The sequence below is a fragment of the Saimiri boliviensis genome, chromosome 14, assembly GCF_048565385.1.
Source record: "Saimiri boliviensis isolate mSaiBol1 chromosome 14, mSaiBol1.pri, whole genome shotgun sequence".
NCBI classification, from domain to species: Eukaryota; Metazoa; Chordata; class Mammalia; order Primates; family Cebidae; genus Saimiri; species Saimiri boliviensis.
In genome coordinates this window covers 48,402,019-48,427,212 of record NC_133462.1, presented here as the reverse complement: position 1 = coordinate 48,427,212, position 25,194 = coordinate 48,402,019, and the positions used below count along the sequence as shown (strand labels likewise).

At 54.4% G+C, this 25,194-nt stretch overlaps 1 protein-coding gene across 4 annotated transcripts; it reads right to left on the bottom strand.

Annotated features, from left to right (window-relative positions):
• Positions 1 to 1,480: 1,480 nt before the first annotated feature.
• ETNK2 (ethanolamine kinase 2) lies at positions 1,481 to 22,476 on the bottom strand. 4 transcript variants are annotated; one of them, XM_039465710.2, is made up of 8 exons: positions 21,938 to 22,469; positions 20,108 to 20,367; positions 17,089 to 17,211; positions 12,067 to 12,209; positions 10,696 to 10,779; positions 7,727 to 7,872; positions 5,490 to 5,563; positions 1,481 to 2,709 (listed from the first exon to the last, which is right to left on the bottom strand). In XM_039465710.2, the coding sequence occupies exons 1-8, from the start codon at positions 22,193 to 22,195 to the stop codon at positions 2,637 to 2,639; spliced, it is 1,161 nt and encodes a 386-aa protein (XP_039321644.1). In that variant the 5' UTR covers positions 22,196 to 22,469; the 3' UTR covers positions 1,481 to 2,636. The 4 variants fall into 4 exon arrangements, with proteins under 4 accessions (XP_039321644.1, XP_010347212.1, XP_010347213.1 ...); XM_074384989.1 differs by lacking the exon at positions 1,481 to 2,709 and adding an exon at positions 7,233 to 7,333 and having other exon boundaries at positions 5,491 to 5,563; positions 21,938 to 22,476; XM_010348910.3 differs by lacking the exons at positions 20,108 to 20,367; positions 21,938 to 22,469 and adding an exon at positions 17,407 to 17,925.
• Positions 22,477 to 25,194: the final 2,718 nt, after the last annotated feature.

Sequence of the window (25,194 nt, the reverse complement as noted above, 5' to 3'; positions counted from 1 at the left end):
CGGACCCTGGAGCCCCAACCTCAGTCCCATGAGAGGCAGGATGGGGCCAGGTGGTTGCAGAAGCCAGGAGCAGAGTGCTGTAGTCATTAACAGGAAAGCTGGGCCACAAGTCTGTCCCCTCCATGCCGCACGGGCAGAGACCAAGGGGCGGAGCTCGTTGGAAGGTGAACCTGCCCAGGAATCCTTTAACTAGAGCTCTTTGCTAAGGGTCTTGGAAGGGGCCCAAGGGAGTGAAGCCCGGATCACACTTGGGAGCCTCCAAAGCCCAGTGTTCAGCCAGGAGGGTAGGAGTGCTGGTTAGCCCAGGGTGGCAGTGAAAGGAGTGAAGGTGGAACTCCCAGACTTCGGGGTCAGGGTTGTGCCCTCTGCCACCACACCAGCTCACTGCCCTGGAGGACTAGGGGAATGAGAATGCTTTCTCAGAGGTGGCAGTGGGATGATGCCTGCTGTTAATTAGTTCCCATGCAGATGGTGACCAGGGCTTTAGGGGCATAGGGTGATGGGGGCAGGGTGTCCCAGCCATTCCCTACTCACCACTGCAATGGCTGCCTCCAACACTGCAGCATCAAAGCCCAGCAGGCTAGAACCAAAGCTGGCCTCACAGTGTTAATTTTGCCCTCAGTTCCAGAGGTGACTCAGAGAGGAACAAGGAGTGGAGACACTGCTATTTAGTCCAGACGGGTCATGCCTGTGACCACCTGACCCCATAGATGACCCTAAGGGGCCCCTACCTGGCACCATCCCCACACCTGGGCACTGCTTTCGCTGGTGTCCCCCACTAGTACCCCCCGAGGCTGCTGCCCATGGAGGGCCTGGCTATGGTGGATGACCATGACCTTGAAGGCTCCAGCGGCAGGTGCCAGCTCCAGTGGTTGCCATGGCACCAGAGTGCTTTTTGCAGGCAAAAGCCAAACAACCAGAGTCCACCTGGCAGGCTGCGGCTGCTGTTGCCACTGCTGCCCGCACTGGGCACTTCCTGGTGGGGGCAGTCCTGGATCAGCTGCTGCCTGATGCACAGCCTGCAAAGTATAGCCAGAGTGGCGGGGCTGCTAAGAGGGGTGCCCCCCGTCTCATCTGCTCCTTCCTCCCTCTGGCCTTCGGAGAAAGTTACAGAAATCACTTCTACCCACTCTCAGAGCAGCCTCTTCCCCACCCCTGACAGCTGGGAGCCGGTGATGACGGAGGAAGATGTCCTGAGCACGTGTGTTTAGGACGCCACTGGTTCATCTGGGTCAGCCAGCGTCCTTTTAATCACAGCCTCATTCCCTGTAAGGGTAGATTCTACCTAAAGGGTCAAAGGCAGAGAAGCTGAGTGAGAGAAATAGGGGTCCTGCCCAGGTCTACAAGAAGTTCCAGAGCCTTCAGAGCTGGGTGCAGGGGAGGACGTGTGCAGGCTGCTACCGTGACTTCAGCATAAAGCCCAGGTTGTAGGGGTCATCAGGAGGGGCTGCAGCCCCCACTCAGCCCCCCATGCAGGGGTCAATTCGTCACCATTGCCACTCAGCCACAGCAGTCCGGAAATGAGCATTTTAATGCAGAAATCATGATAATTTACAAATGAATCACTTTCTGGGCCAGAGCCAGGAGGGCCCGAGGAGCTGTGAGGGCAGAAAGGAGGTGGAGGCTGTTCCGCGTCTGGGCAGCCAGCCCAGTCAGCACCTTTCTGATGGGATCCTGCCCAGCATCCCATGCTGGGCCCGGGGGACGCTGGCCCCCACCCCATCCTCTTGGCGCCCTCTAGTCATTCCCAGATAGGAAGACCTCAGGTCAGCTTCAGGACATAAGGTAGAGCTGGAGAGGCATCCCTGGAAGGAGGGCTTGGGGCCAGGGAAGGAACAAGGCAGGAGACTGCTGGTTCTGGTTTTGGCCACCTCATCCTTGGCCATGTCCCCTCCGGCCAAGCCACAGCACGAAGTGGAGCCAGGCTCTGGAGGCCCAGGGCCTTACCACTCCCTCTCCTGTCCCCCCAGCAGGGGAACAGAACAAGCGCAGGAGAGCACGCTGGGGAGCCTGTTTCCTGGGGCTGAGGTTTGGGAAGAGGTCGTTTGATTGGATCCGGTTTGGAGGAGGTCAAGGGTCTCAGATGAGGTGGCTGCTGGGGGAGCTGTCATGCTCAATTGTTGGCCCCCACCCATCACCAAGATATGTACATCCATGTGTCAGGGTTGGCGTGATGCTGGTTGGGAGCTCAGCACCTCCCACGTGGGGCATGCAGGGGGAGACGGGCTGGAGGCTCAGGGCACTGGAGGTAGAAAGGAGCCCTCCCCGCCTCCTTCCCCAGGCCAGGAAGGGGTAAAGACACATGTAAGGCAGCCCCAATTCCAGCAGGGCCTGAGTCTGGGAATGATGTTTCCCAGGGGTGGTTATGGTCCAGGCCCTGGCTGCAGGCACTTCCTCCCAAGCCTGGTGAGGCGAAGGGGACTCCCAGAAGTGGGTCCTATCAGCCCCTCCAGACAGGAGAATGAGGTCTTCAGCGGCCACCATGAGGGGCTGGCGGCAGGGACAGAGCCTTCTCCCTGGACACCCACCTGGCTCCTCTCCCACCTTGTCCAAGGATGTGGACCCCAGAGCGCAGAATTGAGCTCTGGAGAACATGTTTGGCTAGACAGATGGGTGGGGAGGGATGGGGTGGCTGGTCACTTTGGCATCTCCAAGGCTGACACCTGACGCTTCACCTTGAAGTACTGGTTGAATCGGATCACTGCGTACCTGGGGGAAGACAGAAGGAAGCTGGGTGTGAGGAAGGCAGGCAGGTGGGCCGTGCTGGGGGTGCTCACATCATGAGGGAATTTTCTCACCGGCTCTAAGCCTATCTAGGTCTGAGGAGGTCATTCCCAAACCAGACTGATTAGTATTATTATTTCTTTTGCCTCTTTTATTTTTTTATTTTATTTATTTATTTATTTATTTTGAGACAGAGTTTCGCTCTTGTTACCCAGGCTGGAGTGCAATGGCATGATCTCGGCTCACCGCAACCTCCGCCTCCTGGGTTCAGGCAATTATCCTGCCTCAGCCTCCTGAGTAGCTGGGATTACAGGTCCGCGCCACCACGCCCAGCTAATTTTTTGTATTTTTAGTAGAGACGGGGTTTCACCATGTTGACCAGGATGGTCTCGATCTCTTTTTTTTTTTTTTTTTTTTTGAGACGGAGTTTCGCTCTTGTTACCCAGCCTGGAGTGCAATGGCGCGATCTCGGCTCACCGCAACCTCCGCCTCCTGGGCTCAGGCAATTCTCCTGCCTCAGCCTCCTGAGTAGCTGGGATTACAGGCACGTGCCACCATGCCCAGCTAATTTTTTGTATCTTTAGTAGAGACGGGGTTTCACCATGTTGACCAGGATGGTCTCGATCTCTTGACCTCGTGATCCACCCGCCTCGGCCTCCCAAAGTGCTGGGATTACAGGCTTGAGCCACCGCGCCCGGCCCATATTTTTTATTTTTATTTATTTATTTATTTTTTGAGACCGAGTCTCTCTCTGTTGCCAGACTGGAGTGCAGTGGCGCAATCTCAGCTCACCGCAACCCCCAACTCCCTGGTTCAGGTGATTCTCCTGCCTCAGCCTCTGGAGTAGCTAGGATTACAGGCACGCACCATCACGCTCAGCTAATTTCTTTTCTGTATTTTTAGTAGAGATGGAGTTTCACATGTTAGTCAGGATGGTTGACCTCCTGACCTCGTGATCTTCCCACCTCAGCCTCCCAAAGTGCTGAAATTACAGGTGTGAGCCACCGTGCCCAGCCTTATTTTTTTGCTTTTAATATTTATTTATTTTGAGACAGGTCTGGTTCTGTCACCCAGGCTGGAGTGCAATGGCACAATTTTGGCTCACTGCAATCTGTGCCTGCTGGGCTCAGATGATTCTCCCACTCAGCCTCCAGAATAGCTGAGACTACAGGTGAATGCCACCGCACCTGGCTAATTTTTGTATTTTTTGTAGAGACGAGGTTTCACCATGTTGCCCAGACTGATCTCAAACTCCTGGGCTCAAGGAATCCGCCTGCTTTGGCCTCCCAAAGTACTGGGATTACAGGCGTGAGCCACTGCGCCCAGCCTATTTTTTTTTTTTTTTTACTTCCACTATAATTTTTTCTTCTTATATCAGACTAGAGCAACCCTTCCACAAACATGCTTGTTGGGAGTTTTGTTTTTACAGTTCTATATTGGTAAGTATATGCATATTGCTGTGCACATGAATCTCTACAACTTTTTCATTTTGGACGATGGAAACTAGATGGATTAAGCAATATTCCCCATTTCTCCCTCTCCCCAGCCCCTGGCAACAATTCTACTTTGTTTCTATGGATTTGACTACTTTCGTTATCTCTTATAGAACCATATTTGTCTTTTTGTGGCTGGCTTATTTAGCATAATGTCCTAAGGTTCATCCATGTTGTAGCAAGTGACCAGATTTTCTTCATTTTTGAGGCTAATATTCTATTGTATGTATATACCATATTTTATTTATTCATTCATCTGTTGACAGACATCTGGGTGGCTTCCATCTCTTGGCTACTGTGCCAAGAAGAATGTTGCTGTGAACACAGGTATATAAATATTTCTTTGAGAGCTTGCTTTCAATTATTTTGGCTACCCACCCAGAAATGGGATTGCTGGATCATGCAGAAGTTACATTTTTATTTTTTGCGGAACCACTGGACTGTTTTCCACAGTAGCTCACTATTTTGCATTCCCACCAACAATGCAGAAAGGTTCCCATTTCTTCACATCCTTACCAACAATTCTTATTTTCTGTTTTTTTAAAAGCAGCCATCCTAATGGGGTGAGGTGACATCTCACCATGCTTTTCATTCATCTGCATTTCTCTTATGAACACTTTGAAGCCAGGGTAGTGATTCCCTTTCAGCTGAAGGTAGGTGAGGAGGAGAAGGGCAAAGCCCCGGACCAGAATGGAGGAAGAAATGATTCCTGGTCCTTCGAGACATAGGAACCTCACAGGACAGGGACTCCCTGAATCATCAATATGCAAGCAGCGGCTAGCTGTGTATGTCAGGAGTCACTGAAGGAGTAGCTGGGTCTGTCGCCCAACCAGAAGGCAGCATGGCCACACTTAACAGCCACATGACTTCAGCAAGTCACTTCTGCTCTCCGGACCTCTGTCCTCTCTGCTGTAAAACGAGGGGCGGACCTGCGATCGTTCAGACTGATGTTCAACGATTCCATCCACCACCAGGCTCCGTGGATAGGTGCGCTGGCAGCAGGGCGGGGAGTGGGCAGTGGGGACTAGCAGACCTCCCACGAGGCACAGGGAGGATGTGACACTTCTCTTTTCAGAGTGGCACTTTTCTGGCATCCCCTGGGGGCAATGGCTCTGCTGGGGATGAGCTGGAACATGAGCTGGAACGGGGGTGAGTCAGCAGAGCCGGGGGAACGGACTCTGGGCATTCTGCCTGGGCTGTCCTTTGCCTGCACCCTGGGCTCAACCAAGACGCTCCCTTTTGTCCACACCCCGCCATCAGCCCCGCACTCACCTGAGGAAATCAAAGTCGATGGTGGAGTACTGGTTCTGGATGAGGGCCCAGAGAGCCCAGAAGAAGTGAGATGCCTGGAAACAGACCAGAGAGGGTCAGCCTGGCAATCTTTCCATGCCTCCTTCTGACTCTACGGAGCTGCAGTCATTGTGACGACACACGGCTAGGACCCTGGATGAGATGTGGTGGGGTCTCCCCAGCACAGGCTGGGGAAATTCTAGAGCCCAAGTCACTACACAGCATTTGGAGCCTCCACTCTTATTAGAGAATGGTGGGCAGAGCCAGTTCTACCAAGGCCCTGGTGCTCACCAACCCTCAGGTGGGCAGTCAGCAGTGAGGAATTTTGGGGGGTGCTCACAACCTAAGCAGGACCCACACGCCACCTCTGGCCTCTTCCCTACCCAGGGGAATCTTTTGGAGTCTTCAAGGCCAAGGTATACAGGCCAAGATGGACCTCTAAGCCAGAGCTTAGGCCTAATGGCCAGTGGGGGCTAGTGCCCCTCAGGAAGGTGCAGGGAAGGAAGAGCAATGGGCAGCCGTGCCCTGGCCGCGTGTCTGCTGGAAGATCCCTCCACTAACCTTCTCCACTCCTTTCCCTCTCTCCTACTGGGAGGCTGGTTGGGTTGGAAAAATGAACCTAGATAATGGAAACAAGAACCCCCAAGTCTGGGCATTTGTTGAGCATCAAACTCTGCCCTCCTCGTGGCTGGAGGTACCCACCAGGCCAGGAACTGGGTGGGAGGAGGGTGAGGACTGAAAAACGACCTGTCGCACACTACGCTTATTACCTGTGTGATGAGAGAATCTGGACACCAAACCCCAGTGACTCGCAGGTTATCTATGTAACAAACCTGCTTGTATACCTCTGAACCTAAAATAAAAGTTAAGGAAAGGAAAGCCAGGGAGCTGTGGTTCCCATCTACCGCTGAGCAAACGCTAGTGACACCATCCCTTCCTCACGTGACAGCCCCCACCCTTGTGGCCCTCCCACCCCATTCCCACCCCATCCCAGATTCCTCCTCACTCAGGGGTTGGCTACACTATATTTCCTTTCCAGTATTTAAAAGGGGTATAGTAAGCTGGCATGTATGAGTGATCACTAAAAAACTAAGCGAGAGCAAGGCTTGTTCTTAAGGTCTTAAAGTCTTAAGACTGAGGAGGAAGAGCCTAATGTAGAATCAGTTTTGTGCCAGTGAGGAAAACAGAATAGGGAATCTGAAACTACAGAAGAGTAAAGATTTTGTTTAGCTCTCTTCTGTACTGTGAAATTCAAGGCAGCTGACTTATCTTCTTACGCACAGCTGACACGAATGAGACTAGTTAGCAATCCCTGAGCACACACCAGTGGGGCCCTGGCGTGACCAGGTGCCTTGGATAAGGGACATTCAGAATTGAGCAGTGACAGCACAGTCATTTAAGCAGGAAGAGCCTGCTGGGAAAAGCTTACTTAGAGTTCTGAGTCAGTGGAGGTAGTTACAAAGAAGGATTAGAGCTTGACATTCTCTGTCTTCTCTAAAGGTTAAAAAATATATATATATATATATATATATATACACACACACATATATGCACACACACACACATAGCCAGGCATGGCAGCTTATGCCTGTAACTGTAGCTACTCAAGAGACTGAGGTGGGACGATCATTTGAGGCCAGGAGTTAGAGGCCAGCCTGAGCAACATAGCAATACCCTATCTCTACAAAAAGTTTTAAAAAATTAGCCAGGGGTGGTGGTACACACCTGTGGTCCTAGCTACTCAGGAGGCTTGAGCCCAGGAGTTTAAGGCTGCAGTGAGCAATGACTGTGTCGCTGTGCTTCAGTCTGGGCGATAGAGTGGGACCCTGTCTCAAAAAAAGTATGTATATATGTACATATGTATATGGATGAATTTGACTGCAGCATGAAGGGCTGAGGTTAGACATTAGAAAGAACTACTTTATTCAAACAAGGGAATTGCTAACATAGGTTGCTAGGCTATTTCTCGGAAGTTTGTCTAGAGAGGAGAGAGCCTAGATTTCGTGGGGCTGGGGGAGCAGGGAACAGGGCATCAAGTATTAAGGGCTGCCTAAGAGGGCTCTTTCCAGGCTTCACTTCCAGGATGGGGTCAGGAGCCGGGGATGGGTGTCCCCAGGCTCTCACCTAGCCCTGGGCTCTGGATAGGAGGTTAGGTGGGTCACCAGCCCCTACTGCTGACTCCTCCTTTCCTGCCCCAGCCCTAGTCACAAGGCACTCACCAGGGCAAACTTGTTGACTTGCACGTAGAGCCTTTCCACCTCCCTGGGGGTCACGGCCACTCCCCTTTGTGCCTGCAGGTAGTAGTGCAGCCACTGCAGCTGGGTCTCCCGCGCCGGGTACAGGCAGTAATCCACCTCATTCACACCTGATGGGGAGGCAGGCCAGATACAAGTTGCTGGGACAGGGGCCCACCTAGGGTCTCCTCCAGCTCAGTGGTGTTCCCTTCTCCCCTCAAAACTCCCATCTCCTTTGACTTGTAGGTTGTGCCCAAGAAGGTGGCAGCTTCTTTGATTACAAAACTCAGCTAGTGTGGGGGTCTACCCCATCCCAGCTAGGAGCACTGCTTCTGTGGGATCGAGGAAAGCAGAGAGAGGCAGACTGGTGAAGAAGCAAGACACCGTCCTGGGAGTCACAGGAACCCCTTGAGATAGCTCCACGGTGTCTCCCATCCACTGCACAAGAACGCCAGTGCGCAGGAGGCCCTCAGTGAAAAGCCCTGGGTCAGCATTGCCAGTCCTAGGCCTCATGTTAACATCATCAACCTTAGGGGAGGCCCTTTCCTATCACTGGCTGAAATTTCTTCATTTACCAAATGAGGGAGCCAGACTTCAGGTAGGGCTATCAAACATGGCTTCCTGGTGTTAAGCTGGCTACTTAAAAACATCACCCGCAGAGCACCCCACCCAAGGCCAATTCTCCACATGGCTCAGGTGCATAGCCGGGCTGGAAACCCATGGATCAGATGGCTCTGGTTCCTTCCAGCCCCGCTGTAGCCCTCCAGCTGCCAGCCCAGTATCACCAGCCTCATCCTGGGCATGGTGGAAGAGCCCGTGGCTTCAGAGCTGGTAGAAAAAGAAGTTTGTTTAAGACAGGACCGGGACTGGGCCACCTTCTCCAGCGTCCCCTCCTTCTTCTTCTTCTTGTCCTTCTCAAGCTTCCTTTACATCCCTGGAGAAACATACACAGTCTCCTGAGGCTCCGGGAGTGTGGCTAGAAAAGAATCTCCTGGAACAGACGTCGAAACGGAGGCCCGCAGAAGAGAAGTGCGCTCAAGGTCAAACGGTGATTAGAGGCAGAGTCAGGGTTGGAAGTCTCATCTTCCAGTGCCCTGAACTGTCTTCCTCACTCCTGCGTACGCGTGAGTCCCTCTCCCCAGGTCTGGATCTCCCCAGCTCTCTTCCTTCCCCCTGCTAGGTTCTGTCTCCTCCATTGTCAACTTGGGAGCAGGCAGCAATCTACCCCTTTGGAGAAATTCCAGTTGGACTTTGCTCTGTGCTGTGGGTGAGAAGGACTTAAAACGCTTAAGAATTATCCTCTGCGGAAAGGCCAGTGGGCCCGGCATATCCAAGCATTCCCAGGCCCAGGGCCCTGCTGGTACCAGCCTCTGCTCCATGGCACACCCCGAGGCTCGGCTGCTCTGCCCAGCCGAGGCCCCGTCACCCCTGGCGTTCCCAGGTGTACTCTCAGGTACAGTCAATGCTCAACAGATTTATCGCCTGGGGTTCCGGAAGGAACACGGTTGACCTGACGGCGCTGGTGGAGAGTGGCTCTCCAGTTGGCCTGTGCATGCCTTACCCATCCTGAGCCACAGGGCCCGGCCCCATCATGTGAACCCCTCACCGTGCTAGTCGGGGGACAGCTCTCCAGTCCCAGTGTCCAGCTCCGTCCATGTGAGTTGCCTCCTCGGTCCCACCTAATTAAGTCTCAAGCCGGAAAAACCTGCCCTGCTTCCTTTACACAAATGGTCCCGTTGTGCATACTATGCGTTACAGAACAACTGCCTACCCTAGGAATCACCCCCCTACCCTGCCCCTCCCATTCCCACTCCGGAAAAGCTTCCCAGTCTAATCACAGCACCAAACGCCAATACAATGCTTAGTATGTGTCAGACGTGTGTGTGCGTGTGTGTGTGCGCATGTGTGTGTGTGTGTATCTCATATCAACACTATGAAGTGGGTACTATTATGATCTCCATTTTACAGGGGACCAGAGAGGGTAAATAAATTGCCCAAGGCTCACACAGCCAGGAAGCGGCAAAGCCAGGAACTGAACTTAGGGAGTCAAACTGCATCGCACACACTTAGATTCTACTTAGAGGATTCTCATCGGGCCGCCAGGCAGACAGCTGCTTGTAGCTTGTTCTGCTCCTTTTCTGCATCGAAGGCCCCCACGTGCAACTTCGCCAGTTGCACTGGGCATAAAGGAGCCTGGACAAAGGAGCGGAGGCTGTCCTGTGCTGTGGTAGCCAAGCTGCAGCAATTGTCTGTGTCCACCCGGAGGAAGGGGTCCTGTTCTAATTTGTGTACCAAGCTGAGTATCTTCAGGGATCCCACGGAGGTCACATTTTCTTAGTTGGTACCAAAGTGCCATATGGGCCGAGAGAGGTCTGCCCTGTGTATGTGAGGCCTGGTTCCCCAACGAGACTTGGAATTCTCTAAAAGCAGGCTGGGCCTTAACCCCTCAAGCTGTGATATTTTGGAGGACAAAAGCTATCCAGCCTCTACCCTCCAAGTACAGAACCATCTCTGGCCCTCCCTATGCCCTGGCCCCGGTCCCCATCATAAACAGGGTGCTTTGAACATCGGCCATCGGCCATCGGCCAAATATAGTCCTGTATTGCCTAATGACAGGGATACCTTCTGAGAAATGCACCATTAGGTGATTTTGTGTGATATTCACAGAGTGTACTTACACAAATCTAGACAGACAGCATACTACACACCTAGGCTACACGGTACAGCCTGTCGCTCCTGGACTATAAACCTGTACAGCATGTTGCTGTACTGAATACTGCAGGTAACTATAACACAGTGCTAAGTAGTTCTTTATCTAAACATAGAAAAGGTACAGTAAAAATATGGTACCTGTTACCATAAACATACAGTAGTCTCATAGGACCACCATCTACATGTGGTCAGTCATTGAAACATCGCTACGCAGCATGTGACGGTAGCAATGCCCCTCTCACCTGCAAACTCATTGAAATGGTTGCCGATGTCAAAAGCTTGGTAGTTGTAGCCAGCATATTCATAGTCAATGAACCGCACGTGACCTATGAAACAGAGGACAGTCGATGAGAGTTGGCCCAGGAGATCTGGAAACGGGCCTGGTCAAGCTTCCGCTGACCTCTGGGGTGCACCCACTGACCAATGCCGGCCTCTGCAGCAACCCTGCCCAACCCCATCGCTGCAGTAGCCTTCTAAGCTACTTCCTTCCATCCTTCTATCTGCCCTTCCCAGCTCCCAGTGTCCCTCTCACAGAGCTGGATCTTCAGGCTCTCCTCATTTTAAGACATCTGTCCTCAGCATGGCTAAGGATCAGGAATACAGCTAAGTATTAATACTCCCTGGAGTGATGCTCTCAGCAGCAACACAGGAGGTGTGCTGTGTCTCTCTCCTCTCTCCTCTCTCTCTGTCTCTTTCTCCCCCTCCCTCTCCCTACTCCCCCTCCCTCCCTCTCTCCCTCCCTCCCTGAAGGCTCGGGACAGCCACAGTGTTCTCAGAAGCCCAGAGTTGTCAGGAGTAATGGCTTAAGTGCCCTACTATTGAGGACCTCTGCAAACGATGATTTTGAGTTCTTTCTTGGCACAGATTTTTTTTTTTTTTTAAATTAGGATCTTACTCTGTCACCCAGGCTGGAGTGTAGTAACTCCATCACTGGAACCTCCACCTCCCAGGCTTAAGGGATCCTCCTGTCTCAGCCTCCTGAGCAGATAGGATTATAGGTATGCATCACCATACCGGGCAAAGTTTTGTGTATTTTTTTGGTAGACATGGGGTTTCATCACATTGCCTGGGCTGGTTTTGAATTCCTGGGCTTAAGCAATCCACATGCCTTGGCCTCCCAAACTGTTGGGATTATAGGCATGAGCCACCGTGCCCGGCCCTTGGCACAGATTTTTCAAAGTGGGAAATTTTTATTTGCTTTTCCCCTTCCCTCCTACAAATTAACTTAAGACCTAAATCCACCGGGTGCGGTGGCACATGCCTGTAGTCACAGCTACTCAGGAGGCTGAGGTGGGAGGATCACTTGAGCCCAGGAGTTCTGGGCTGTAGTGCGCTATGCTGATCGGATGTCCACACTAAGTTCGGCATCAATATGGTGACCTCCAGGAGTGGGGGACCACCAGGTTGCCTAAGGAGGGGTGAACCGGCCCAGGTCGGAAACGGAGCAGGTCAAAACTCCCGTGCTGATCAGTAGTGGGATCGCGCCTGTGAATAGCCACTGCACTCCAGCCTGGGCAACATAGCGAGACCCCCATCTCTTAAAAAAATAAAATAAAAATAAAGACCTAAATCCAGGTCTCCTTTTGCTTGTCCCAGGGCCATAGAAGCCATACCTTTGGTGCTGTCATAGATGATATTCTTGCAGAGCAGGTCATTGTGACAAAACACCACAGGGGACTCCAGCTGGGACAGATGCTCCTTCAGCCAGGCCAGCTCCTGTTCCAACACCTCCACCTTAGGGACATCTGCAGAAAGGCTGGGTAGTGGCAAAAAAAAGGTAGCCAGTGAAGGGAGGGCTGATAGACAGGGAGGTGCTTGGCCTCGAGAGCCCTGAGTTCGAGCCTCATCACTTCCTCCGTCTTACTGCAGGGGGACCTTGGGAAAATGGCCAGTCTCTTAGACCTTCACTTTTATCATCTGTAAAATAGCACTGAGGCTTCCTGTCCATCTGACTTCTCTGGTTACACTAGGAAGCTGATTAAGACCTGGGCATAAAAGCATGAGGCAGGACAGAAAAGTCACCAGCTGAGGGCATCCCTGCTACTTTGTGAAAGGGACAGCAGGGTAAGGAAGGAAACACAGGGAAAGGACAGGGCAGGTGAGAACAATGTCCGGACTCAGGGATTCCAGAGTAAGAGAGAGCAAGGGCACTGGGAGCAGTGGGGAGGGATGCAAATCAGACCCGCTCTTAGGATGCCGGGAAAACTCGCCAGGAGGAGGTGCCGCTGCCTACGTCGAGACTCTCCCACAAGCTCCTCCCTGGGAGGAAGAGCAGGGAGCTGAGCAATGGCGCTCTCTTGAGGAGGCAGAAGTATGTCCTGGTGTGCCCCCGCTCACCCCAGCAGCTCACCATGTCACAGGTAGAAGGGACCAGAGAGACGGGCTGGTCTAACCTCTTTTTTCTTTTTAATTAAAATCTTCTTAATCCTAGGACATTATGGTCTAACCTCTCATCTCACAAACAGACCATCGGCTCATATGAGAAAGCGAACAGAGAACTACTTTTTTTTTTTGAGACAGAGTCTCGCTCTGTCACCCAGGCTGGAGTGCGGTGGCGTGGTCTTGACTCACTGCACCGCCTCCCGAGTTCAAGCAGTTCTCTGCCTCAGCCTCCCAAGTAGCAGAGATTACAGGTGCCCGCCACCATGCCCGGCTAATTTTTGTATTTTTAGTAGGGATGGGCTTTCACCACTTTGGCCAGGCTGATCTTGAACTCCTGACCTCGTGATCCACCTGCCTCGGCCTCCCAAAGTGTTGGGATTACAGGCGTGAGCCACCGCGCCCGGCCACAAAGAGCTTCTTTAGTTCACTCCTATGCTGTCAAAGGAACGCTAAAGCCTTCAATGAGAGCATGCTTGCTTTGTGGGCTCCCCAGTGATTCATCCCTTCTACCTTGAGCTATGCGTACGTGTTCCCCGGTCCCAGACCCCTGCCAGACAATGCACAGGCAACCTGGCAGCATGAGCAAAGATGCATGGCTCCACCTCTCCTTCTGCACCACCCCCATCCCATGCACCCAGCAGTCTTTCCTGCTGAAAGAAACACATGTTGGGGAATGAAGAAACCAGCCAATCAATCAAGTTAAAGGCCATGTGGAAGTCTGATTAGGGTGTGCTGTCCTCGTGTGCTCTGAACTTTTGTTCCCAGGAGGCACACAGGTCTGTGTACACTGAAAAGGCCAAACACTGATCGAAGTCCTTAAAAACCTAGAACCACCAATGGGCAGAGAGGAGGAGGCTGGGCCTTGATCTCCATTCCTGTGTCACCTGTTTGTGTTTCTCTGTCCAGGGCAGCAGGAGCATGTAGAGGAGGATGAGAATGAGACTGGCCTTCTCTCACTTTGTCACGGGACAGACCAATCGCTCCCTCACCCAGCCCAGAGGCCAGAACACAAGGAAGAGTATTCAGTGACTGAGGCACCCCTCTGTCCCCACTGGGGAAAGAAGAGAGGACAGGCTCCCTTCCAGGCTTTGAGAAAGTCAAAGCTAAAGAAGATCTGAGGTCGGCCAGGCACGGTGGCTCACGCCTGTAATTCCAGCACTCTGGGAGGCTGAGGTGGGCAGATCATGAGGTCAGGAGTTCGAGACCAGCCTGGCCAACATAGTGAAAGACCATCTCTAATAAACATACAGAAAAAAAAAAAAATTAGCTGGGCCTGGTGGTGGGCGCCTGTAATCCCAGCTACTCGGGTGGCGGAAGCAGGAGAATCTCTTGAACCTGGGAGGTGGAGGTTGTGGTGAGCTCAGAATGCACCACTGCACTCCAGCCCAGGTAACAGTGCGAGACTCTGTCTCAAAAAAAAAAAAAAAAAGATCTGAGGTCATCTAGTCCAGCCCCATGGGGAAACTGAGGCTCAAGGAAGGAAAAGAAGGAAAGAGGCTTCCTCCCAGCCTCTAGACATCTCTTGCACTGCTGGGTCCTCGACTTCCTCATCTAACGAAAGCAGTCCTTGGCCTGTCCAAGGATCCAAACTGAATAGAGTCTTCCAGTTGTGAAGGCTGTGTACTCTCTCTGAAGGCCTGGGTGCCCTTCAGAGGCTCTGCAAATGCCTCTTTGAGTCCAGGGAGTCCGTTGGGAGGAGTGATATGGGGGAGGCCTCCCCAGTGCTTCCTGGAGTTTATCTGTGCCGACAGGTCTGCATAAGATATGTTTCAGTCTTGACTCTCCTTAAGAAGCTACCTTTTAAGATTCCTTTTTTTTTTCTTCTTAGACTGACCACCAAAAGAGAAGAATTGGGAGGGCTCCTTTGATTTGCTCAGGTCCCGAACTGAAGAACATGGCTGTGACATCCAAAATGCCTGCTGCTCTGTCCCTGACCTCCATCTGACCCCCACCCTGCCCACCCCAAGGCCACGCAGATGGTTACTGTGGGAACGGTCCTGGCCTTCCGTCTCCCCAGGGCCTCCCTCACTGCTCTGCTTCCCTCCCCTGAGCACTTGAAACATCGCCAGCTTCGCTACCTTCAGTCCCGCCACCACGGGGCTCTTTCAAGGCTGTGGGATTGGCAGAAGAGTAACCACCACCGCATCCCAGAAACACCGCCCAGGACAAACTTGTCCTCCTGCTCCTCTGCCCCAGACTCAGCCAGAGGGTGAGGAAGGGGCTGCAGGTCTCTGTAGGCAAGACTTGGGGTTCCTCCTGATACTGGGACTGCTGCCTGGCCGGTCTCCACTCCGCTGTCAGGATCTGGGCAGGCAAGAGTACTTTCTCCCCACAAGACTCTTTCTAAGAGTCAAGTCCTCCCAAAGATCTGCTCCAGCCAACCTCATCTACTCGTCACTCGTGAGCAAACCCCGCTCCAGCCATCTCCTCCAGTTGGAGTACCCTCCCTGCTCATTTCCGCCACGCCACCTCTGCCAAGACAACTTCCCCGGGTTCTCCCACCCCCAGCGTACATTACGCACCCTGCCTCCTTGTGCAGCTGTGCATGGCCGTGTCCCGTACACCCAGATGGCTCCTAAGCTCTTTGAGGGCAGGGCCAATGTCACATTCATTTTTAAATTGTTTTAAATCCCAGTCAATCAAGGTCTGTGAAACGCAGGACTGAATAATCCAGGGTTATTAGGCAATGCTTGGAGCTCCAGGTGCTTATCTCGTCTAAATGATTGCTCATCGAGGCTCTGCTTTTGGGCAGTCAGGCCGCTTAGGGCATGGATCATCCCCTAAAGAGGCTCAAAGAAGTTAAGCAACTTGATTTGTTCAAGGTTCAAAGGTGTGACAGGAGCAAAGAGATTGAGCTAGCTCTCCTCCAGGGATTACTCCCTCCCAATAACGTTACCCCTCAAGGTCACACAGGGGCAGCACAGTCGAAGGAAGCTGTAGTGTTCAGGACCATGTCTGAGCACCAGAGGCCCTAGCTCTAGTTCCTGAGCTGCCGCTGATCAGTGACCTGGGCAAGTCCCATCCCCTCCCTGGGCCTCCGTTTTCCATCTGTCGAATAAAAGCTGTGGGCTGAAGGATTGGAAGGACCTGTTCTCTGTGAACTGTTCTAGCCCTGAGGGAAAAGGAAGTCCTCGTCCCAGAGAGAATATCTGACATACAAGGTCTGAACATGGTCAAAGAGAGGGCAGGCCTGGGCCACCATGGACAAACAGTCCCAACACAGCGCCTGGTAAGCATGGCGTGGGAGGATGCGGGTACAGTCATGCGTGTGGGTGACAGAGACATACTCAAATGGGGATGGAGTTCATTATTATCTTGTCATCTTAGTAGAGGGAAGACACATCCTTCCCCCCAAACCTCGTCTGCACCCTGCTCCCATGAACATTTGGAACACAGGTGATGGCCAATCCCAGCAAGGAGTGTGAAGGAATCAGAGACTCACTCCTGCCTTTTATTTGGAGGATGGAAGGCAGGACACCACTCTTTCCTCCAGGCCTCCACCTTCTCCTCGGCACTCAGGGTGTGCTGGGGAGTCAGGTGTCTAAAGGTTTACAGGACTCTCAGGTTGCTGGTCCAGGCGCTTAAAGGAAAACTCAGGGAACCCTGTCTTCCCTGGGGAAAGGCAATGTCAGCTACCTCCTTACTTGGGAAGAGCAGTGAGGGAAGCACCAAGCTGTCAGTCTGAGCAAGGTGGGGGCATGGTCCCCAAAGGCACATGGGGACATGAAAGGTCTTGGTAAGCAGCAGGCACCTTAATGTCCCAAGGGCTTGTCAGCTGATGAGTTGAGTTCTTCTGACGATAAGTTTAGTCCCGCCTCATTCTGAGGGCCCTGCCCTGCTCATGGTTCAGAAGGCAGGGCAGGTGGAAACAGCCCTGGGCTGAGAAACAGCAGCCCTGCCGCTCACAAGCCCCATCACACTGGGCCAAGCTCAGTCTCTGAGCTTCAGCATCTGTTAAGTAAAATGGGGAAACGTCCCCAACCCTGGTCCCTGCCACAATCAGAGAGTCAAGGAGAAATGAGCGCACCGGTATAAAACTGCTCGTCGAAGCTCCTGAGATTTAATCAACAGGCCTAACTCTGCTTGGAGACAGAGGCTTAGCAACTAGGACTGAAGGGGACTGCAGGGGAAACTCCCCAGCCCCCTCCCCAGGACCTGGGCCCTCAAACCTCCTGGCAGGGTGGGCTGAAACCAAAAGGACGGGGAAGGGGGATCACATTAAGGCAGGCTCGGACCCTCCCAGATCTGTGTACCTGGGGTTGATCTCGTTCTTCACAAGCGTGAAATAATTGTGCATCTTGTGCCAGAGAGTGGGCCTGGGCAGGCTGCCGTTGGCGTGGATAGTATGAATCTTTGCCATTTCTAAGGCGATTAACCTACAGCAGGGAACAGGAAGAGTAGAGCATCAGTGCTGGGACATGCCCTCCCCACTCAGCCCCTCCTGGCCAGATAGGGGCCCTCCAGGCCCACCCGGGCACTAGCCAGAGGGCCAAGGATGGATCGTCGCAAGTCCCTTAGGAACACAGGTCCCACAGAAGGAAGGTCTCAGCAGAAGGAAGGAAAATAAAGACCGTAGCTTGGTAGGAGCTCCCTTTCCGGTGTCAGGCTGGGGCTGCCTCAGGGAGCAGAAGGGCAGAGCAGTGGGCTGTTGGTCACAGGTCAGTGGCCTTGCCTTACCCCAGTGTACCCACGGCAACCCCTGAGAACAGAGGGGCACTCGGGGATGGGGGCGGGGGCAGCTTCTCCTCCCCCTGGACTCTGACCCATCCTCTCAGGGTACGTGAACATAGATCACTTTGCACCAAGAGATCGGGGGTGGTGATGCCAGGCAGGGAAGAAATGCCTGCCTCTTATCAGCCTGGCTAAGGTGGGGAGGAAAACAGACTGGCTCAGGGCAGCCCCTTCCTCGGCTATAGGGAGTTAATGCTGGCGGCTGAGTGCCAAGGACGCAAAACAAACCAGCGTTCTATTTTCAAGTTCTCCTGTGGACATTATCCAAGGTCTCGGGAGAGAAGGAGTGGGTGGTAGGGAAGGTTGCTGGGAGAAGGTGGGGGTGAGTGGAAGGCTGACGGGTCAGAGAAGGAGGGCCTTGATAAGGACCCCATCGCCCGAGGCCCTGTGTCCCAGCTGGGCCCTCCCAGTCCCCTGCCAGTCCTCCCTTCGGCAGCCCCACCCCCCAACCGTCTGCTAAGCCTCCAACAGTCAGCTTCCTTCCAACATACAGCCTCTGCCTGTTGCTCGAATAACAATCACGGGGAAAGACAACAAAGGCATTGGCTGTTTGAAACCTTGATACCAAGCTGTTTCACGGACATCCTCTCTCTTGCCAGGCCCTGGGAAGAGGCAGGCCATATCCTACTGGGATAACAGAGCAGTTTTGGGGTTCCTCTGGAAGCCCCCAAGGCCCTCACCTCCTAAAGGGTAGAGGAGACAAGGGGCGTGGCAGCAACCACGTGGGTGAGAGAGGAAGGCTGTGCTTTCTTTCAGAGGCCAGAGCCCTGGGGCAGAAGAAGGGAACCCACCAGGGTTTGGGCAAGGCAGGGAAACAGACCTGACACTCAGGCCTTCCCTTCCCAAAGGAAGATTCGGAACAGAGCATGAACAGAGCGTTTTCTTGAATATCAATAGGGCTGTTGTCTGGAATAGCAATGAAAGTAACCTCAGCACTCAGCATTTTCATGCTGCAAAGCCTCAGCAGGCCGAGGCTGGGGGTGGGGTTCAAGGGAACATGTAGAGGGTGACTCCTGGAGGCCTTCCCCGAAGACATCCACCTTCACCCAGAGAAATGATGGTCTATCCTGGGAAAATCATCAAGGAAGGGCCTACCTCCTACACCTATCCCAATTTCTGGCTCTCCCCCAGATGCCACATTCTCCTTCTTAGGGAACCTAAATCCACCTTCAATCTTCTTGACAATGGTAATTGTTTGCATGAGAGGATGAGTGACAGCCTCAGACACATAGAGGCGGAGGGATCCTGGGAGTGGTGAGACCTGCCAGTATCCGAGCTTATTTGCACCAGACTGAGGGAGCGCTGGGGGGAGTGCAGTGGCAGAAGGCAGGACAGGGTCCCCTGTACCCTGCTGTGACTTCACATTTCTAGTCTGGGTACTTTAGGAGCTGTTCAGCTAGAACCTGCAAACACCCTTGCATAGGTTTGTACGTCTCACACCCTCAAGATGCACACACACACACACAGCTACAATACATAACTGAAATATGCCACCCGACCAGCAGCTTAGGAGCACGGGGGTGGAAGGGCTCTCAGATCCTCTTCTTCTCAGTCCCTGCAAGGCATACACAAACAGAGCCACGTGCACTTGGGGTTACGTGGGTGGCAGGTGATGAAGCCAAGAAGCTTCTTGCTCTACCCCCAGGTGTGCTTGTTTCCCCTCAGTCAGTGAGGCCTCCTGCCCTTGGATTAGCCTGGGCAGATGCCAAGGCTCCTAGGCGGCAGGAGTAAACCCCAGCCTGCCTCGGGCCTCATTCAAGTCAGTGCCCTCCATGTGGGTCATGGCATTGGAGGGAGGAAGGAGGACACTGCTTGCCACCCTTGTTCTGGCGCGGAGCAGAGGGAGGTACTAGGGACCCTTCTTTGGTCCTCCCCCTTTCCAGGCTCTACAGCATCCCCAGGGCTTGAAGGAAAAGTCCAGTTCCTGGGCCCACCACATCCAAGCATTCACTGGGAGGGGTTCCCCAGGAGCCACAGGTTGTTGCGAGCCTTTGAAAGGAGGTCTTGACAGTTCCCCAAACCTGGGTTCCCACCTCGTTAGGGAGCCCGGCAGAGACTCAGAATGGCAGGAGAGGTAGCATCTCCCTGGGCTGGTAAACCATGCTTACCCTGGACAGGGCCCATTTTCCTTGACAAACAGAGACAGAGGTCGAACACCCTGAGTGCCCTGGGGATCTGGCTCAGATTTAGTTTCTAAGGCTCTGAGATGTTTCCAGGTCAGACTCGGAGCGGGCAGAGGTTTGAGGTACGTTACCAGGAAGTAGACCTCTGCTGCCCTTAGGGAACCAGGTCCTCTGGTCCTGTGCTCATGACAATTTTTCCTTTCCTTCCCCAGAACCCATCCTTCTAGCAGACACCACTTAAAATCCATGGAAAGCTATAGCCGTTCTCTGTAGAGCAATGCATATAAACATGCATTTTCATGCAATTTCAGGGAACTCATAGATCTTACAAGTCTCCACTACGGGCCCCACATGCCAAAGATTTCCAAGCCCAAGGCCTGAAGAACAGTAGATACAGAGGCCCTGGCACCCTCCTCACCTGAAAAGCCGGGGCTCACGGATGTGCTCAGGCCCCAGAGCCACACCCTGCATGTACTCATAGCACAGCCCATTCTGGAAGGTGCAGTAGAGTTTGGGGGCACAGCCATGTGCTCGCAGCAGCTGGAAGTTTCTGACTTCATTCTCCCGGTCCACCAGCAGCTCCGTCCGCTCCCCATAGACCCGGACCAGCACACAGTCCTGCATGTCCTCCTCCACGTAGCAGGCCACCAACTTGTTGGTGATGCCATCTGTGAAGCGCTGGCATGGGAGAGGGTAGTGTGGGGGTGGGGGTGGGGCAGGGTCCCTCTGGTCTCTCCCCAGGGCTCTGTAGCTCCCGCAGGAGGTGCTCATTTGAATGCTGAGCACAACCACCCCAAGCCCCCAGTGCTTTAGCCAAGTCACTCATGCTCCACTCTGTCCCCAACCTTGGTGATCTCCAGTCTCTATAGAGTTCAAGAAAAAAAAAAGTAGCTTGGGTTCAGCTTCCACACACTCCTGCGTCTGCCTCTAGTGAATAGGATTTGGCAGTGGAGAAATTTCCACACTACATGGGAGGCAAAGGCCCCCTCCCACTCCCAGCACCAAAAGAAACCCCATGGACCAGAATGTGGCAGGGGAGGGCTGGGAGTTGTCCAGAACAGAACATCCTGACCAGCTGCCTCTCACCTTGGGCCAGGCAGTGGGCTCTGCTCTACCTCGTGCCCCATCCAGTGGCAGAGGTACAAGGAGGGCACTAAGGTTGGCACCCATCCCAGGACTTTAGTGGTCAGAGGTCCTGACCAGAAAAGGCGGGAGACAACTGGGCTGCGAGCAAGGTTCTCTGGACAGCAAGGTGATAAGGAGAAAGGAGTCATGGATTTATGGGGCACAGTGGGACACAATGGGACAGAGCTGGGAGGGGCTTAGAGGTCATCTGAACCAATTCTAGGTAGGGAAACTGAGGCTGAACCAATTTTAGGTAGGGAAACCGAAGCAGGAGAGGGGAGGGCAGATGGCATGTTAGGTCAGTGCTGGAATTAACCTCAGGCCTGCTTGATGTCTTGACAGTCTTACACCCAACAGGACCTTTTATTTTGAAAATGCTACTCCCTCCCCAGGGTTGAGGGGGCTCTGTCAGCCTCCACACTTGGTTTAGAACCTCCCCACAACTTTGTCCCCACCCCACCCCACCCCAGAATGCCCACTGCATGGAGCCGCTGTGAGAGTGGATTCAGTGGATGGCTCTGTCCACAGATGTGTCCCGGGACCTGTGGCCAGCTGGCGCTGGGGAAGATGGCCTGTGTGTGTGTGTGTGGGGGGGGGTGCTGAGCCTGAGCCTGTAGCTATGGTGAGGGACTGGGTGCTAGCTGGAATTCCACAGGGTGGCTCCAGGGACCCATAGAGGCAGCTCAGAGCCTGGAGGATTTGCTCCCACCATGGGGTGGGGCAGAAATGTATGCGTGTGTTTGCGGGGGGGTCTCTTAAAAGTTCACGCCTCTTCAGGTTTCAGAGCTGGCTGGGTACACGCTTCTGGGCAGCGAGGGGCACCAGCACCCAGCGCCAGGGGGTGCGGCCCGCAAACGCAGCATGCCGATAGTGGGCGGGTGGCCACCCGGTGTGCCCAAGAGCCCCACGAGGAGGGGGGCGTGTGCAGGGCCGAGGGAGGTGTGAGCCTAGTTTTGCTTAGGGACGAAACAGATCCGTACACAAACCACGTTCCAAACCTTTCTTGCGCAGCAGCCGCGCACCCCTGGGACCGACACCCCGGAAGGATGGGAGGACTGGGTCCCCGCATCCTCGTGGCAGCCCCGGCAGGGCCCCATCCTCGGCCCCGCGCCCACTCCACTACCTTGGTCCGAACTTGCTCGGGCTTCCAATGCGGCCGCAGCTCCTGGATGAGGCGCAGGGCCCCGGGAAGGATGTCGTCCGGGTCCACGGAAATGCCGAAGTACGCGACGGCGGCGGCCCTCGGGGGGCCCGGCGGCTCCCGGCCGCCGGCGCTGGCCGCCGCCTTCTCCTCCATGCCCCATGAGCACTGCGGGCAAGGCGTGTGCCTCCTCAGGTGAAAGGACGCGCGCGGCGGAGGGGCCGAAGGGGGCACAGCCATTCCCAGCAGCCCCACCCCCTCGGAGCCGCGGCCGACGCTAGCCCCGGCGGGGGGGCCCGGCGAGGGAGTGGGAGGGGTAGAGGAGGGGCCAGGGGAAGTCCATGACTCAGGCGCGAGCTGCCCGCTTCGATCGCCCGCTCGCGGCCCGCCGCCCACCGCCGACCCCGGAGCGCCGCGGCCCGCCGCGATTGTGACATCACGGGCGGCGGCCCGCGGGAACGCCCCCGGCCCGCCCCTGCCCCGGCCCGCGGGCCGCCGGGGAGCGCAGGCAGCCAACGCCGGCAGCTGCGGCCGCCGCTACCTGGAGCGCGGGGCGGGGGCGGGGGCGGGGGCGACGCCCCCCTGGGGGACCCGGTGACGCCGGGGGTGGGGCCTCCGCTGGCTCCGCCTCGCCCGGGTGGCTCGCTTCCCGGCCTCCGAGGCGGGGAGACTCCTGCTCCCTCCGGGTAGCTTGAGGGAGGAGGCTGGGGAGGGCTCCCTCTGCGCCCCCACCTCATCCTGGAATGGAGAGATCCGCTGCTCCCGCGACGTCAGCTTGGGCTCGCCCCTCTGTGCCCCTGCTCCCTGCCCCCACCCCCACCCCGTCCCCGGACCCCGGGAAATGACTCTGCAGGGGCGACCCCTGCTGCATCTCAAAGGTGCTTCCCTGCAGAGAGCCCCCACAGGCAACCTCCCACCCCCGACAGAAACACTCCGTGGAGAGGGGACATTGGGTGATGGCGTTGGGATGAGTGTGCCAGGCCAGCAGACCGTGCTGTCCCCTGGCAGGCCACTGAGCAGCCAGGACGTTGGAGTGTTTGGGCACATCCTGGGCAGGACTTGGGGCAGTACTGAGTTAAAGCCTCCCTCCTATCCTGAGCGTGTGAATGGGGCTGGGTAGTTAGGCCAGTGGGTATCCCTGAGCCCAGTGCTTTGCTGGGCATTCGGGATGTGAAGTGGACAGACCCTGCCCACGTCCTGGGGAGGAGAACTAAAGGCCTGGCACAGCTACAAGGCCATAGCAAGGCGTCGTGATGGCTGGGGGTGGGAAGGAAGGGGAAGGGGTGACAAGGTGTCCGGGGCAGGGTTGCTGTGGGGAGGAGCCTGGAGAGAGGCCAGGCTGGCTCCAAGTCTCTCTGCTAGGCAGACTCTCTCCTTTGGTCATTCTCTGCCACCTCCTGAGCAGGGCTCTGTTGGCTGCCGGCCCTCTTTGCTATAGTGAGGCCTTAGGGATCTCACTAGTCACCATCCCTCACTGCCCCACCCAGAAAAGCACCTTCAGAGAAGGGGCCCTTTCCTATTTCCCCAGTTACCTCTTTGGTCTATCCCTGAACCTCTCAGCCACAAGGCTCCTATGCTTACTGCTGTCCAGAATCCAGCTCTGCCTAGCACAACTTCTGCAATGATAGAAATGTTCTGTATCTCTGCTGTCCAACGCAGTGACCACTAGCCACATTGATTTTATTCGATTTTAATTTTAATTTTAGTGTAAATAGCCACATGTGGCTGCCATTTTGGACAGTGAAGGAGATATGGGGTCATGTCTGCCTTCTGAAGGTCATGGAGCCCCGGGACGGAGCTGGAAAAAAACCCTGGCCTCCAACACATCCTTTGCAGTGAGAAAGTACAGCTACACAGGGCAAGAGAACATGGAGAATCAGTGGGAGTCCAGGGTCCTGATGCCCAGGCTTGGGTTCTTGGCTCTGCACAGGGACTCTTGCAGGGACTCGAGAGGTACTGAGGGCCTGGTTGGGCCGTTCAGTAACTCTGTCAAAAGAGAGGTGAGCAACTGTGGTGAAGAGAGATGCCTTCGGCAGCTCCAGATGGATGCTGATTTCTCATTTCCCGAGTTCCACATGCCCCCAGACAGCCCAATAATATAAGAGTGAGAGAAGAGACTTCAGCCTGAGGAGTCTGGGTGGATGGGATGGAGGATAGCAGTGTGTGTGCGTGCCTGTGTGCTTGTGCACGTGGCCCTGAACCAGGGTGTGTGCAGCACTGTACTTGTGACAGTACCCACTGCTTGTGATAAAGTGGAAAGCCCCCAGGACCCGGTTCAGACGGACTGGGTTCCAGTCTTGATTCTTCACTATCTTTCAGTATTCTTCACTACTTGATTCTTTTTTTTTTTTTTTTTTTTTTTTTTTTTTTTTTTTTTTTGACAGAGTCTTGCTCTGTCACCAGGCACCAGGCTGCAGTGCAGTGGTGCAATCTTGGCTCACTGCAACCTCTGCCTCCCAGGAGGTTCAAGCCGTTCTCCTGCCTCAGCCTCCAAAGTAGCGTACAGGCACGCGCCACCACGCCCAGCTAATTTTTGTATTTTTAGTAGAGATGGGGTTTCACCATGTTGGCCAGGATGGTCTCCATCTCTTGACCTTGTGATCCACCTGCCTCGGCCTCCCAAAGTGCTAGGATTACAGGCGTGAGCTACCACGCCCAGCCACTACTTGATTCCTGACTGAGTAATCTTGGGCAAGGCCTTCCATTCTCTGGGCCTCAGTTTCCCCACCTGTAAAGTGGAAGTATTGCCCGGATCTCTGGTGTTCTATGGTTTTAGGTGGTAGTGCCTTACACAGGTAGTGCCTGTGTAAATGGCTACATGGGGCAGGGGCAGGGGCAGTAAGGAGAGTGGAGGGGAGTTTTGCAGGGACAAGAGATAGGGCTGACTAGCTCAGCAGAGCAGAGTCTGAACTCAGAGCTGGCTTCTGTGAACTGGGAGAACCTTCTGACCCATGGTCTACTGCCACAGCAGTAGCCTTGGTTCCTGAGAGACTAGAGGGGGCTTGGTGCCGGCTCTCTTCAGGCTTCCCACCCAAGGTTGTGTAAACAGCTCCACCTGAGTCCTGTTGATGGCCGATGGATGGCATCATCCCTGCACGCAGGAACCTGTGGACAGCATGAATGTGTAGCTCGTCCGTGTCACTTTCCTGTCCATACATGATCACGCAGCCCCTCTGTCCTAAACCCTAGTGAACCCAGATGCAACAGGCTGTGAACATGAAGTCTTTATTCTGTTTGTC

Bases quoted from the DNA above. Each gene is read 5' to 3' on its own strand.
- ETNK2 (XM_039465710.2), bottom strand. From the start codon at position 22,195: ATGGCTGTGCCCCCTTCGGCCCCTCCGCCGCGCGCGTCCTTTCACCTG. The intron at 10,780-12,066 runs GTATGGCTTCTA...TCTGTTTCATAG, and splicing joins CATCTATGACAGCACCAAAG to GTCACGTGCGGTTCATTGAC. The intron at 2,710-5,489 runs GTGAGTGCGGGG...GTCTTCCCCCAG, and splicing joins ATCGACTTTGATTTCCTCAG to GTACGCAGTGATCCGATTCA.